Source organism: Loxodonta africana, chromosome 2, assembly GCF_030014295.1.
Source record: "Loxodonta africana isolate mLoxAfr1 chromosome 2, mLoxAfr1.hap2, whole genome shotgun sequence".
Classification (NCBI taxonomy): Eukaryota; Metazoa; Chordata; class Mammalia; order Proboscidea; family Elephantidae; genus Loxodonta; species Loxodonta africana.
In genome coordinates this window covers 36,252,647-36,267,500 of record NC_087343.1, presented here as the reverse complement: position 1 = coordinate 36,267,500, position 14,854 = coordinate 36,252,647, and the positions used below count along the sequence as shown (strand labels likewise).

The 14,854-nt window shown below is 41.8% G+C and overlaps 1 protein-coding gene across 1 annotated transcript in view; it reads right to left on the bottom strand.

Annotated features, from left to right (window-relative positions):
- The window catches only part of CDH6 (cadherin 6), a 64,265-nt gene extending 50,254 nt beyond the window's left edge, over nucleotides 1–14,011 (bottom strand). The window contains exon 1 of the mRNA XM_023545402.1: nucleotides 13,705–14,011. Coding sequence (XP_023401170.1) covers nucleotides 13,705–13,932 — 228 coding nt within the window. The 5' untranslated portion in view covers nucleotides 13,933–14,011. The remainder of the gene's footprint in view (nucleotides 1–13,704) is intronic.
- Between the last annotated feature and the right edge of the window lie 843 nt (nucleotides 14,012–14,854).

Here is a 14,854-nt window from a genome sequence, read left to right as displayed (position 1 = left end):
TAGCAGCCAAGCTCTTAACCACTATGCTGCCAGGGCTCCACCAAATGTCAAGGCAGTGCAAAATGGGCCTTAATTTTAGGCCCTGCATCACAAGTACTTACTGAGTTCTAGGCTCTGTTCTAAGCTCTTTCTCTGGGTTAACTTATTTAATCCTTACCTCAATAATATTATTCCTTTAATTTTACAGCAAAGGGAATGAAGGCAAAGAAGTTAATAACTTTCCCACTATTACATAGGTGGTAAGGTTCAAACACAGGCATTCCATTTATGCCATTAACTTTACTCTTTCTAGTGAATAGTTGTTGAATGAACGTATTTTGTCTTCATATCTATTCTTATTCTACAAAGGCTGTAGCTTAGAAAGCTCCTTCATTTGCCTTCTTAAATCCCATCTCCATTCCCTCTAGTCAGCATTATATCCCACATCCAGAGAGGTATTTCAAGCTTTTTCTTATGCCCCCATTACTACCCTCAAGTCCTCTGAAACACACCACTTTGCCTAAAATATTTATTCATATGTTTCACACATGTACACATTTTAATCTTTTAAAATGCCTCTCTTTTTTTGTGACTATATATTCTCCATGAGTGGAAGACTGGAAGAAACTATAAATATTTTCCCTGTGAAATATTTTGGCGTGCTGCTTTCTTCTTATTCCAGGTATCATAATTTCAACTTTGATTCCTCACATCAACCTTCGAGAATACTTGTTACTTTTACTTATTTATCAACAACAGCAATAAAAAATCTGCTTCTTACCCTCTTATGAGGAATTCTGCATTCTTTCAACAAGCAAAAGTACAATTCCAGATGGCAAGATGGGTTTGTAAAGAATACTGATATATTTAGCATGCTGACAAGGATCACATATCGTTGCGATCTTAATAACTGACAACATAAAATCTTATAGGCAAGTGGAGTTTACTACCAGCAGGCTGCATCTACACAAAAATAGTTGGCTCCCTGAGGTTCCAATGCACATTAAAATCTAACCATAATCTCTACGTTTGATTAAGGCTATCAAAAGAGGGAACTTGTCAAGGATTTCATTTTACTTGGATCCACAATCAATGCCCATGGAGGTAGCAGCCAAGAAATCAAATGATGCATTGCATTAGGCAAATCTGCTGCAAAATACCTTTTTAAAGTATTAAAAACCAAAGATGTAACTTTAAAGACTAAGGTGTGCCTGACCCAAGCCATGGTGTTTTCAGTTGCCTCATACGCATATGAAAGCTGGACAATGAATAAGGAGGACTGAAGAAGAATTGATGCATTTGAATTATAGTAATGGTGAAGAATATTAAATATACCATGGACTGCCAGAAGAACAAACAAATCTGTCTTGGAAGAAATTCAGCCAGAATGCTCATTAGAAGCAAGGATGGTGAAACTTCGTCTCACATACTTTGGACACATTATCAGGAGGGATCGAAGGACATCATGCTTGGTAAAGCAGAGGGTGATCAAAAAAGAGGAAGACCCTCAATGAGATGGATCGACCCAGTGGCTGCAACAGTGGATTCAAGCATAACAAGGATTGTGAGGATGGTGCAGGACCGGGCAGTGTTTTGTTCTGTTTTACATAGAGTCGCTGTGAGTTGGATCTAACTTGATGGTACCTAACAACAACAACATCCAAAGAGGGATCTCTTACCCCAAGCCTGTTTATTGTTGGTAAAACGGAAGGAATGGGCATAAGGAAGGTATTTTTAGTCTTAACTGGAGAGATGGGGGAGTCCCTGGGTGGTACAAACAGTTAACACTTTTGTTGTTAGCCAAAAGGTTGAAGGCTTGAGTCCATCCAGAGGTGCCCTGAAAGAAAGGCTTGGCAATCTACTTCCAAAAAATCAGTCATTGAAAACCTCTGAAGCACAGTTTTACTCTGACATGCATGGGGGGTGTCAGCATGAGTTAGAGTCGACTTGATGGCAACTAGTTATGTTTGGTTTTTAGTTGGAGAAGTGGGGGCCTCCAAAAGTTAATCCTGGTAATTTAATCCTAGTTACAATGTATCTTTAGCGCCTCACATTTAAAATAATACATGAATTCCATCATACCATTGGAAATGAAAATCAATTCAGTGATTCAAGTATCTGTTGACTGTTGATTACCAATCTGACAGGGATTTATTATCTGATTTTTGAAATGAAATTCAGCTAAAGTGATTTAAGAAGAACTTTAGAAATTTTGATTTTAGAAGAAATGTGAACTAGACTGATGGTATTCTGCATATTGATATTCCTAACCATGCATGGGTAGACCCATGATATGATAAAAGATGAAGAAAGGTTTTGACATAGATCAAGTATTTATCAGTTGCCTGGTTTAATAATCATACCAACGAGTTAAGGTCATCAATAAGTAAATAATTAACAATGTCTATAGATAAAAGGGAAACCCTGGTGGCATATTGGTTAAGTGCTAGGGCTGCTAACCAAAAGGTCAGTGGTTCATATCCACCAGGCACTCCTTGGAAACTCAATGGGGGCAGTTCTATCCTGTCTTTTGGGTCACTAAAAGTTGGAATCGACTCGATGGCAATGGGTTTGGTTTTTTGTTTTTATAGACAAAAGAAGGAGCCCTGGTGGTGCAGTGGTTAGGCACATGGCTGCTAACCCAAAGGTCAGTGGTTTGACCCTATTAGCCATTCTGTGGGAGAAAGATGTGGTAGTTTGCTTCCGCAAAGATTTATAGCCTTGGAAACCCTATGGGGCAGTTCTACTCTGTCCTGTAGGGTCTCTACGCGTTGGAATTGACTTGATGGTTTGAGATGGATGAAGGAGCCCTGGTGCAGTGATTATGCAGTTGGCTGCTAACTGAAAGGTCTGTGGTTTCAACCTATCAGCTGTTAACACAGGAGAAAAGACCCGGCGATCTGTTCCCATAAAGATGACAGCCTACGAAACTCTATGGGGGCAGTTCTACTCTTTCCTATAGGGTTGCTATGAGTCACAGTCAACTTGATGGTACCCAACAACAACGTGGAATAGATTTGATGGGATGTGTTATAAAGAGCACGTGGGTTTTCTATAACCTTCCAAAGGCCTGTAGCTTTGTCCAACCAATTATGGAATGTGGAGGTAAAACAGCTACGATGGGAACAAAAGGGATCTGAATCCTTAACTCTCTTTCATTCACCCTGATCCCTCCATCTTGTTCAACAAATTGAATTGGAAGCAGGAGGATAAAAGATTCCACAGGCATAATGAAATGGAACTTGGAGGATTCGAGATTGAGTCCCTGTTTGGCTTTCTATATTTTACTCTGCCTATGTGATCTGCGTAGTGGAACACTTGCCTTTGGGTTTATAACCAAGGTCAGACGTACTCATTCTCAGTCTGCTGCTCTCCGCATGGGCTGCCGTGCATAGAGGCAAGCTGCAGAGTCAGAAAGAGAACTGCTGCTCCACAGGACGTTTTATTAGCATCAAATCGCAGGTTGAAGCTTTTCTCATTAAGAAAGTGAAATCAGTTGGTCGACAGTGGAAACAAAACGAGAATGACTGCCAATATTGGCAGCTGGAAGTCACCTCTCAAAACATTTTTAGAAAGTACATTCAAGGAGCAAGTGGATGTACATTCTCTTAAATACACTAACCAGCTAAAATGTAAAAATGTTAAATGGCTGAGCATTAAATTTAAATAATGAAGAAGAAAGATGAGCCCAAGGCTCTTGCTCTGACTCATGGAGGGAAGGTTATTGCAGGTCATTGAACCTGAACACAAGTTTAGAGAAGGTTATCAAGGAAAATAAAGAGAAAACACACTTTTCCCTCATCATCACCAAAAAGATCACTAATTGCATGTCTAACTTAAAAATGCTCACAGGTAACTATTTTGAATATCACTCATGTGTTCTGGAAGTTAAAGTCACGAAAAAGTAAAAGGAATGTGTATAATAGTAATGCAAACATGTTTGTGTAGCTCTTTAATAGTAGTCTCTTAAAAAAATTTTTGTTTTTCTCTCCACCCTTGGGTTTCACATAGCGGACTCTTAGCAGATGTTTGTGGTATTCAACAGAATGCAATCACTAAGTGCTAGAGCATACCCTGGGACTGTCATTTTCTTTGTGGCTCACAATGGCTCTGTGAAGTAGTGGTGGTACCCAGTAGGTACCCATTAGGCAGTCAGACAGCGGGGTCAGAGTACTGGGGTCCGAGCACTGATAGACACTGGGCTAAATGCTTGACTCTTCTGGGCTTCAGTTTACCCATTTGTAAAATAGGGATATGATTAATACCCATTCATTAGAGTTGCTATAAGAACCCAATGAGCTAATACAGTCACTGTGATGAACAAAGTAATGCTCAGCAAGTGACAGCTATGATGATGCTTTAATTTGAAGCTGCTGCTTGATGGGGGAAGTGGTTGGGTGACCCTCTAAAGCATAGTCTGACATAAAAAAGTCTGCACACATAGTAACCAAAAAAACCATATCTGTTTCTGTGGAGTCGATTGTGACTCGTAGTAACCCTCTAGGACAGAGTAGAACTGTCCCATAGGGTTTCTGAGGCTTTAATCTTTACGGCCAGTGGCATCACTAGGGGTCCGGTGGGGGGAGAGGGGTGTAGACAACACCCGCTGACACTGTCAAAGGGGTGACACCAAAATGACCCCAGGCGACGCAGTGGTGGCGGTGGCGATGAGTGGGCTACAGAGGCTGCAGCAGTGACATCACCAGGGCTGGTGTCACTCATCACCAAGTGTGAGAAACCCTGGTGGTGTAGAGGTTAAGAGCTATGGCTGCTAACCAAAAGGTTGGCATTTCGTATCCACCAGGCGCTCCTTGGAAACTCCATGGGGCAGTTCTACACCGTCCTAAAGGTAGCTATGAGTCGGAATCGACTCGAGGGCAACAGATTTTTTTTAACACCTGGTGCAGTAATTTGTCACTCCCCCACCCACTAGTCAGGATGGGAGCACCCGCCATTGGGTGGAGAGGAGGGTGTGGCCAATGGGGGAGAAGAGGAGGAGGTGCAGGAGTCACAGGGGGTGGGGCTAGCAGAGGCAGGGCTGCGGGGCGCTGCTCTGGGCCCTGCTTGGAGCTGGGGTGGAGAGGTGCGCCTCACTCACCAGGGGGCAGTTCCGGGCTGGCCCCACCCACCCAGGGTGGGAGGGTGTGGGGGACACCATGGTTGACACCAACCCTAGTGACACCACTGTTTATGGTCACCACACGTGTGTCAGTTTGTTGTACTGTGGTGGCTTTCAAGTTGCTGTGATGTTGGAAGCTATGCCACCAGTATGTCAAATACCAGCAAGCTCACTGCCTCTCTTTAACTTTGGACATGTTATCAGGAGGCGCCAGTCCCTAGAGAAGGGCACTATGCTTGGTAAAGTAGAGGGTCAGTGAAAAAGAGGACGACCCTCAATGAGATGGATTGACACAGTGGCTGGAACAATGGCCTCAAACACAGCAAAGAATGTGAGAATGATACAGGCCCAGGCAGTGTTTTGTTCTGTTGTACAGAAGGTCACTGTGAATCGGAACCAATCCAATAGTGCCTAGCAACAACAATCTTTACAGAAGCAGACTGCCAATCTTTCTCCTGCGGAGCAGCTGATGGGTTCAAACAGCTGAGCTTTTGATTAGCAGCCAAGGGCTTAACCACTGCACCATCGGGCTCCTTTGACACATAGTAGGGGCTCAGAAATGAATGTATCAATGAATCATCCATCAGTTTAGCCCTGTCGTTATTTTTAGTTGCAGTCAAATTGATTCCGACTCATGGAAACCCCGAGTGTGCAAAGTAGGACTGCATTCCATTGGGTTTTCAAGGCAGTAACTTTTTGGAAGCAGACCACCATGCCTGACTCCTGAGACGCCTTTTAGTGGGTTTCGATCTCCAAACTTTTGGTTAGCAGTCTAGTACCTAACCACTTGTGCCACCCAGAGACTTCCTAAGAGGTTTCTAATCTTAAACGTATGCTCTTTTGAGGAAAAAAACACATGGTAACAGGGATAAAAGAAAGCAATATTTTTACAGTAACTAGTAAGCCAGTTGTCCTTGAGTTGATTCTGACTCATCACGACCCCATGTGGGTCAGAGTAGAACTATGCTTCATAGGGTTTATAGTGGGTGATTTTTTTGGAAGTAGATCACCAAGCTTTCATTCCAAGGTACCTCTGGGTGGACTTGAACCTTCAGCCTTTCAGTTAGCACCTGAGTATGTTAACCATTTGCACCATCCAGGGGCCCCATTTAGCATCATTTAAGTCATCTTTCTTTCAGAATGAATAAAATATTGCTTAATGTTTCCTAATTTTGGATCACGTAATTATAGGAACACATGATTGAGAATAGTTGTTTCTGTTGAATTGAGTAGACATTAATTTTAAACGTTCAAGGAAAAGGCATATATATTAGAGCCTCAACTATAACCCAAATTTTCATGATACTTTAAAATAAAAAAAATTTTTTTTTTTTTTTTTTTAAGAAATACCACATATCATATTGGTCTCTTCCAGTCTAGAGCGAAGGAGAGTGAAAAAACCCAAAAACTCAAGGGAGCAATTAGTTCAAAGGACTAATGGACCACATGAACCATGGCCTACATGACTCCAAGACCAGAAGTCGATGGTGCCTGGCTACCACTACCAACTGCTCTGACTGGGATTACAACAGAGGGTCCTGGACAGAGAGGGAGAAAAATGAAGAATAAAAGATCAAATTCACAAAAAAGACCAGACTTACTGGTCTGACAGAGAATGGAGGGACCCCCGAGACTATGACCCTAAGACACCCATCTGACCTGGAACTGAAGCTGAACAATAGACAAGCCCAGAAAATAAAAAAATAATACCTGAGAGGAACATGCTCCTTAGAACAATCAATTATGAGACCAAAAGGGCAATATTTGCCCAAAAGCAAAGATGAGAAGGCAGGAAGCAGTAGAAAATCAGGACAAAAGGGAACAGTGAACCCAGGGCAGAAATGGGGAGAGTGCTGACACTTTGTGGGGAATGAAGCCAAGGTCATGAAACACTTTATGTACAAACTATCGGGTGGGAATCTAATTTGCTCTGTAAACGTCCACCTAATGTGAGCACACACACGCACACACACCAAAAAAAGTCTCATATCAATTTTTTTGAAAACCCTCAAAATGAAAATCATCACAAACTTCCAAAAAGCTACATCAGAGAATATCTATCAGAGTTTACCGTTTATTATATTCCATAAAAACAAATCTGGTATGCTGCTAAAAAGAGAAGCATCTCAAATGCTTCTAATGGAGATTAGTCTTATGTATACATTGTGGAAGGAGGAGATAAAGACCACCGAGGATTAAATGGAGGAGACAAGGAAGCTAAGTGTTGCTATCAGCTGTTTAATGATAATGTGTGAATATGTTGCCTAAATTTAGCCATAGTTCTGAGATTTTAAATGTAGTCATCTTTGTATTAATGTATGCCTACGTCTTCAGAAACTGTATCTATACTATGTCTGTTGCCATAGAGTCAGTTCTGACTCATAGAGGCTCTATAAGACAGAGTAGAACTGTCCCATAGGGTTTCCAAAGCTGTAATCTTTACAGGGAAAACTGGTGGCATAGAGGTCAAGAGTTATGGCTGCTAACCAAAAGGCTCGGCAGTTCAAATTCACCAGGAGCTCCTTGGAAACCCTATGGGGCAGTTCTACTCTGTTCTATATGGTCGCTATGAGTTGGAATCAACTAGACGGCAATGGGTTTGGTTTGGTTTTGGTAATCTGTACAGAGCAGACTGCCACATCTTTCTCTAGAGGAGTGGCTGGTGGGTTGGAACTGCTAACCTTTCAGTTAGCAGCCAAGTGTTTAACCACCTTGCCACCAGGGCTCCTTATACCAATACTTCTATCTACAAAAAAAACAAAAACAAAAACCAAACCCAGTGCCGTCAAGTGGATTCCGACTCATAGCGACCCTATAGGACAGAGTAGAACTGCCCCATAGAGTTTCCAAAGAGCACCTGGCGAATTCGAACTGCCAACCCTTTGGTTAGCAGCTGTAGCACTTAACCACTATGCCACCAGGGTTTCTACTTCTATCTATATTATCATTTATATTAACTATGTTCTTCTTTTCTTACTGAATCAAATTTTAGACCATATACCAATCATCATCAAGAAATTGTTCCATTATGTAGTTAGCAGGAGGGTCATGGGGATCCTGAAACATCTCTCATTTTTTTTCTGTTAAGTTTACATGAGCCAAAGATAACCTAAGTGGATTTTGTACAAAATCAAAAAACTCTTCCCTTTAGCTCTTGACAAGAACATAGGAACCTCTTCCTGTTCCGTGACTACGCTCGTGACATTTTCACTCTCCTGGCTGTTCAGTCTCTAAATCTCTGACCCTTTGAATCTCCCTCTTGCTCTTCTCTGGCTTCTGCGTCCAATTAATTGGGAAGTTTGGCAATTCTTCCTCCTCAGTGTTAGCTAACACCTGCTCTTCCTTTAAAGCATTCTTCCAAACGTATTCAAACATTATCACCCCCTCTTTGTTGAAGTCTCAAGTCTGACTGGCCCCTCTTCTTCATTAGTCCATAATACTTTGTGGACGCCCATTTTATCGTTGAACTTGCCTCACTGTGTTATAATTATTGGCAGTAAGGTTTTCCTAGGGCAGAGGTTCTCAGATTTTGCCACATGTTAGAATTATAAATACTTCACTGAAAACCAATGAAATTAGGCTCTCTGAGGCAGGTAACAGCCGGGCAAGATATTTTTAAAAGTAGAACTTATCAAATTTTCATGTGCATGCAGTTTACCTGGGTATCTTGTTAAAAGCAGATTTTGATTCAGTACATCCGGGGTGGGCCCGAGAGTCTGCATTTATAACACGGTTTCAGGTGATACAGATGTTGCTTATGCTAAATCATCTTCAGGCTGCCCTCCAAATGGTTATTTTTTGTAAAATCTATGTCTATACCAAAAAACCGGTGGCCATTGAGTTGATTCCTGTTCATGGTAACCCCATGTATGTCAGAGTAGAACTACGGTCTGTAGGGTTTTCAATGGCTGATTTTTCTGAAGTACCTTGCCAGGGCTTTCTTCCAAAGTACTTCCGGGTGGTCTTAAACTGGCAATCTTTTGGTTAGCAGCCGAGTGCTTAACCATGTGTGCCACCCAGGGGCCTACTCATACCTAGGCCTATATCTACACCTATATTATCTATATCTTAAGCTCACAAAACTCTTTACCAAATACAGGACCACTTGTTCCCGCCCTGTTCCTCATACATACCACTGCCATGTTAGGTGAGTAGAATTGTTGAGATTGTCTCATAAATCAGAATTTGGTTCGTCAGTATTTCAGCTATAGTTGTTCTCCCTAAGTGCATCTCTCCCAACCTTGCCTTGGTCACGTTTCTGAGCTCACCTTACCGGCTGTGGGACTCAGATGCTGAGGAGCGCTAAGGCAGGGGGAGGAGGAAGGTCTCACTGCCTTGGCTTGTGCTTCAGCCTTAAAGTATGACCTTGTTTGTTCACTTCATTGCCACTCCAGCCTCCAGCCTCCAGCCTCCAGCCTCGGCTGTTTCTCAGGTGCTCACATAACCCTCCCTCTTCTCTCCCTCCTGCGCCCAGAAGCCATTCCTCACATTTCCTGTCCCACCATCATCACTGCTATGCCTACTGACTCACCCTAAAATAATCTGAGTGAATTAACACAAATACAAACAGAAGGTTAAAATGTAAAACAGTTCTTCAATATGTCCTTTAAGTGCTATTTGCTCAGCAGCAATGTCTTTACATCCGTCTGTGCATTGTTTTTCCTCAGTTAACACTTCTATCCATTGCATTTACAGATCAATCTCTTCAGGTGCAGGGCCCAAGGATAGGCTTTAGGGAATGATTATTTAACAGGGCTAAAAGCACAATGGGAGCCCTAGTGGCACAGCAGTCAAGAGAGCTTGGCTGCTAACCAAAAGATCGGCAGTTGGAATCCACCAGCCACTCCTTGGAAACCCTATGGGGCAGTTCTACTCTGTTCTATAGGGTGGCTATGAGTTGGAATTGAGGCAACGGGTTTGGTTTGGTTTTGGCTTTAATAGCACAATTAAAGATTCTATTAGCCTGTGTATGCCTTTATATGTCAAACTAACTACAGTCCCATGGTTCCCAGGGTGTGCAATGAGGCACCCTTGGGTGCACTAGGGAACTCATGGGGCATTGTGCAAGGCAAATATAGTAACACTTGACATCTGTTAGACACCTTGGGAATGTCTAGCTCAAGGTAGTTTACAGTCCCAACAGTAGGTAGTGTTACAATCTTTTTGATTATGTCATATATTCATGAAGCTGGGCTTTCCAGTTGTGATAAAACACAAGTATGGTGCAAAAATCAATGTGGAAAAGAAAATGAGGGTGGTGACATCCAATCTGATTGAGAAGTTGTGCTTTGCCCAACAGGCACACACATTCCATTCATAAAAATCAAAACAAAAAAAAACCCAGTGCCCTCAAGTCGATTCCAACTCATAAGTAACTATATTTACTTATTCATAAGTAACTGTATTTATTTCAGAATGAAACAAAAATACATATATTTTTTTCTGTCCATTTACATGTATTATTTTTTCAAATGGCTACCAAGTTGTTCTACCACGCTTCTGTCAGCTTGTCATACTATGGTGGCTTGCATGTTGCTATGATGTTGGAAGTTATGATACTGTTATTTCAAATACCAGCAGGGTCACCCATAGTGGTTTCAGTGAATCTGCTAGACTAAGACAGAGTAGGAGAAAAGGCCTGGTGATCTACTTCTGAAAATCAGCCAAAGAAAACCGTATGGATCACAACAGAACATTGCCCAAAATACAACACAGGGCTGTGCTACATTTCAGTCTGCCGTACATGGGGCTGCCGTGAGTTGGAGCTGACTCGAGTGCACCTAATAACAACACTTAAGTTGCTAGAACATAAATACTAAGTTGTTTGGACTTAACTACTTAATACATGGAACTTGTATGTGAAAAAATTTATTGAGACTTTAAGGACACTATGAACCAAGAAGAAAACCCTGGTGGCATAGTAGTTAAGAGCTACGGCTGCTAACCAAAAGGTTGGCAGTTTGAATTCACCAGGTGCTCCTTGGAAACTCTGTGGGAAAGTTCTACTCTGTTCTTTAGAGTCACTATAAGTCGGGATAGACTCAACAGCAATGGGTTGGGTTTGATTTTATGAACCAAGAAAGTTTTGGAACCTCTGCCATAGGCTAATCCTTTTGTCCGATGACGGGTAACTCTGAAGACTGACTTGGGAAAAGGCCTTATCAACAGTGCCAGAACACCTCTTCCACACAGCTGATGGAGCCATGTTGGCAACTATGACAACTTGAAGTATTGCCCTTGACTTTTTTCTCTTGCTAACACTTTCTTGTAGCCCTGGTATGGTTAAGAGCTTGGCTGCTAACCAAAAGGTCGACAGTTTGAATCCACCAGCTGTACCTTGGAAACCCTATGGGAGCAGTTCTACTCTGTCCTATAGGGTCTCTATAAGTCGGAATCGACTCGACGGCAATGAGTGGGGGGTTAGCAAGGAGGGGAAGATGATAGTGAGGTAAGGGAATTTATCTAGCTGCCAATAAAATATCCAAGCACGACCAATCAAATCAAAGTTGTGATTCTGAAGGGATTTTGCCACAATTCTCTGCATTTTTCACCCATACAGAAATTTTTTAATTACCCCATTTTACTTTTGCAATAACATAAAAATCAACATTCCACTTGAATGCATTACAGATTGATTTATTAGAGCATATGCAATATGGATTTTTCACCAATAGTGATAACCGCTTTGTGTGCCTACCATGTGCCCGCTACTAGTGCTTAAACTTCACTGCAACTCCACAAGGTAGGCATTGCTGTGCACATTTTCAAGATGAAGAAACCGAAGCCTGGAAAGGTTAATAACTTGCCTCGAGCCACACAACCAGCAACTGGCAGCACTGCTATGCAGTCTCAGATCTGCTTGAGTCCACAGCTCCACAACTTTTCCCCACGGCAATACTGCCTCTCCCAATTACAACTGCAAAACTGATTCTTACCCAGTTTTATCCATTACTGCTCCTAGTATCCCAAAATATACTGGCCTTCTGTAGAAATATGTGTTTTTTTTTTTTTTTTTTAAATAAGATGGCATCACAGTTTGAGAAAGAAAGCAGAAAGGAAAAGAAAAAAAAAAAGGCAGGATCAATTCATTTAGACATAGCACTTTTTAAAACAATCTTCTGTAACAGTCATGTTCTTTATGTTATAAAAAGTGCTTTGAAGATTATAAAATTATTATTATTATTTTTTAAACAACTAGAACTCTGTTAACTTAGTGTTATTTAGACCTCACAAAGGAAATAAAATAAAGTACAAGTGAATTATGTTTTTTTTTTTTTTGGAGTCACATAACTTGTGAATTTCACAGCAAATGCATGGCCAGGTCCTTTGGAATCTGTGTCGATGTTCACCCCGTCACTGAATACTTCCTCTCCTGCTTTTTTCTGTATTAATAATTCACTTCATTGGAACAATGCCTGGTTACTTCAGCCCAAACCCCAGACAGCTCTCCTGCATTTACGGTGGGCAGCGCTTAAAAAGAATATTTGCACACAGTTACTCAGTGATATTTGATCACATATTGAAGTGTGAACATGCAGCCCTTGGAATAAGAAAGGTCTGTTATTTACATGATATTCTAATAGAGATGTTTTAAAATCATAGCTGTAATCATAAACCAAGGGATTTTATCATCTCTCCTTTAATGTTCAGTCCCAGTTTGTCTATGTAAGGGAGTTAGGACAATGATTTTTCCCTTCAGTACCGTATTAGGAAACACAGAAACTAAAAACCACAAACCTGTATGCCTGTGTTTGCTTTTACACCTTTGCGGTATGCAGATATTCTGCAACCAGCATATAGCTGATGATAAAATCTCAGTGAAACTCCCGATGACGATATAACCCGGCTGTTTCCCTGACTCAGCTCCAGTAATCTGTAGGGGCCATAGCAAAGGATGCCTCCTCACTCTGCTGTCTGCAGTCAATAAAATGGCCAGATGCTATTTGGAAAGAGCACCTTTACCTACTCATTTTTCTCTTTTGGAAACCCTGCCACAATTAAATCCCAAGATTTCGAACTATCTGGATGGTGCCTATCGTTTGACACAAGAAGAAACAACAGCAGCGACCAAATCTAAGGCCGCGGAGGGTGGTGAGCACAAAAGGCCCCATTTGGTCCGAGAATGAGTGGCCTTGTAAACAGCAGAGGAACGAAGTAGTTAATTTGAACCTGGCCCAACCGGCTAAAGCTCACAGCGTTTGCTTTCAGAATAAGAAAAAGGAACTTTCCATTCTTTGGAGCCTAAGTGCTCTATTCCTATTTTTATGACCCCCCACCCCCTTTACAGAATAGCTGGAGCGCATTTTTCAAACTCACGTAAAAACTAAATGATTTATGATAATCCTATGGGGATGGTTGTGGGCGTTTCATTTTCCCCCGGAGCATTTTCTCTTTTTTTTGTTGCCAGGCTAACATTTCTCAGCTTCTTGCTACAGTTTTCTTCCCGAAACTACTCAAGTGCAAAAAAAAAAAAAAAAAGTCTTACCAGATAAGCAACAATTTTTACTGTATAGGGAATATAGTTCACATCCTTCACATCTATTTACTAGCAGTAACTTCTTCAGGCTTTTAACACCAGAATGTCAAAGCGCCCCAAGGACTCCTACCTTCCCCACATACTGATAATCGGATCCCGTGTATTCCTCCAGGAGAAAAAACTGGTTCCACATCCAGCTCCTTTTCGAACGGCTCAGCTCATTCTTGCTGCTTCCAGAGAGCTCCAGGGCCCTTTTCTTGGCCGGCAAGCCACTAGTCCTCTTAGCTAAGGAAGTTGAGAGAGTCGGGTAGGGCTGACCAACCCAAAAAAGCAGCAAGAAGTACCGATAAGTTCTCATGCTGACGACAGAGTCGAGGGTCTGGGTAGCGCGTGGCCCTCTCCCTGAAGCTCCTTCCTTCACTGCACTGAATCCAGACTCATTCCTCCTTCCTTCCTTAATGCTCTTGGCTTGGCTCTCGGAGGATATCTGGAAAGAATAATAACATATCAAGCATTTTTAGAGATGCTTAAAATTCAGTGTGAGAGCAAATAAGCTGGAGAAAGAGGACAGACATTTGAATGGGGGAAAAAAAAGTTGGATATCAAATTTGGAAATGAGGAAAACCGGTCTTTCAGATGTGCTAAATGGAAGGGGTGTGTGACTAGAAAGCTGCTGTTTCCTTTCCCCTGTCCGATCACCTGAAGATCTATTTTAAGTGATAGTCTTGATGGGTCAACATGCCTGACGGGTTCACTTGGCTAACCCTGGCGGGCTGAGATCTGGCTAGAAGAAAGGAGTCTGTGTGTTTTCTGGTTCTCTTTGCATGTTTATCTTCCTGAACAAGTCTAAGGCAAAGACTATCACAGACAATTTCAGTGCAATTGAAATAAAGTTGAAATTTCACCAGCAGGTACTGAGCACCTGTGATGAGCCAGGCATGAGTCAGGGCAGAGCCTATTCTGCAGGCTCCTTGCTGCAGAGAGATGCTGTGCTAGAATGGTTCTGGGTCAAATAAGGTTGGAAAAGACCACATGTCCTCTCTCCGGAATGCCTATTACCATGCTGAAGTTTCCGTGACATTTTGCAATGATGATGATAAGAAAATTATATTTAATCCAGGATTTCCCAAACTAATCCAGAAAACTTTCTTTTTTTTCTCATAAGACCTAATAACACTACATCAGTATCAGTTGCTGTCAAGTCAACACTGCCTCATGGCGACCGCATGTGTGTCAGAGTAGAACTGAGCTCCATGGGGTTTTCAATGGCTGGTTTTTCA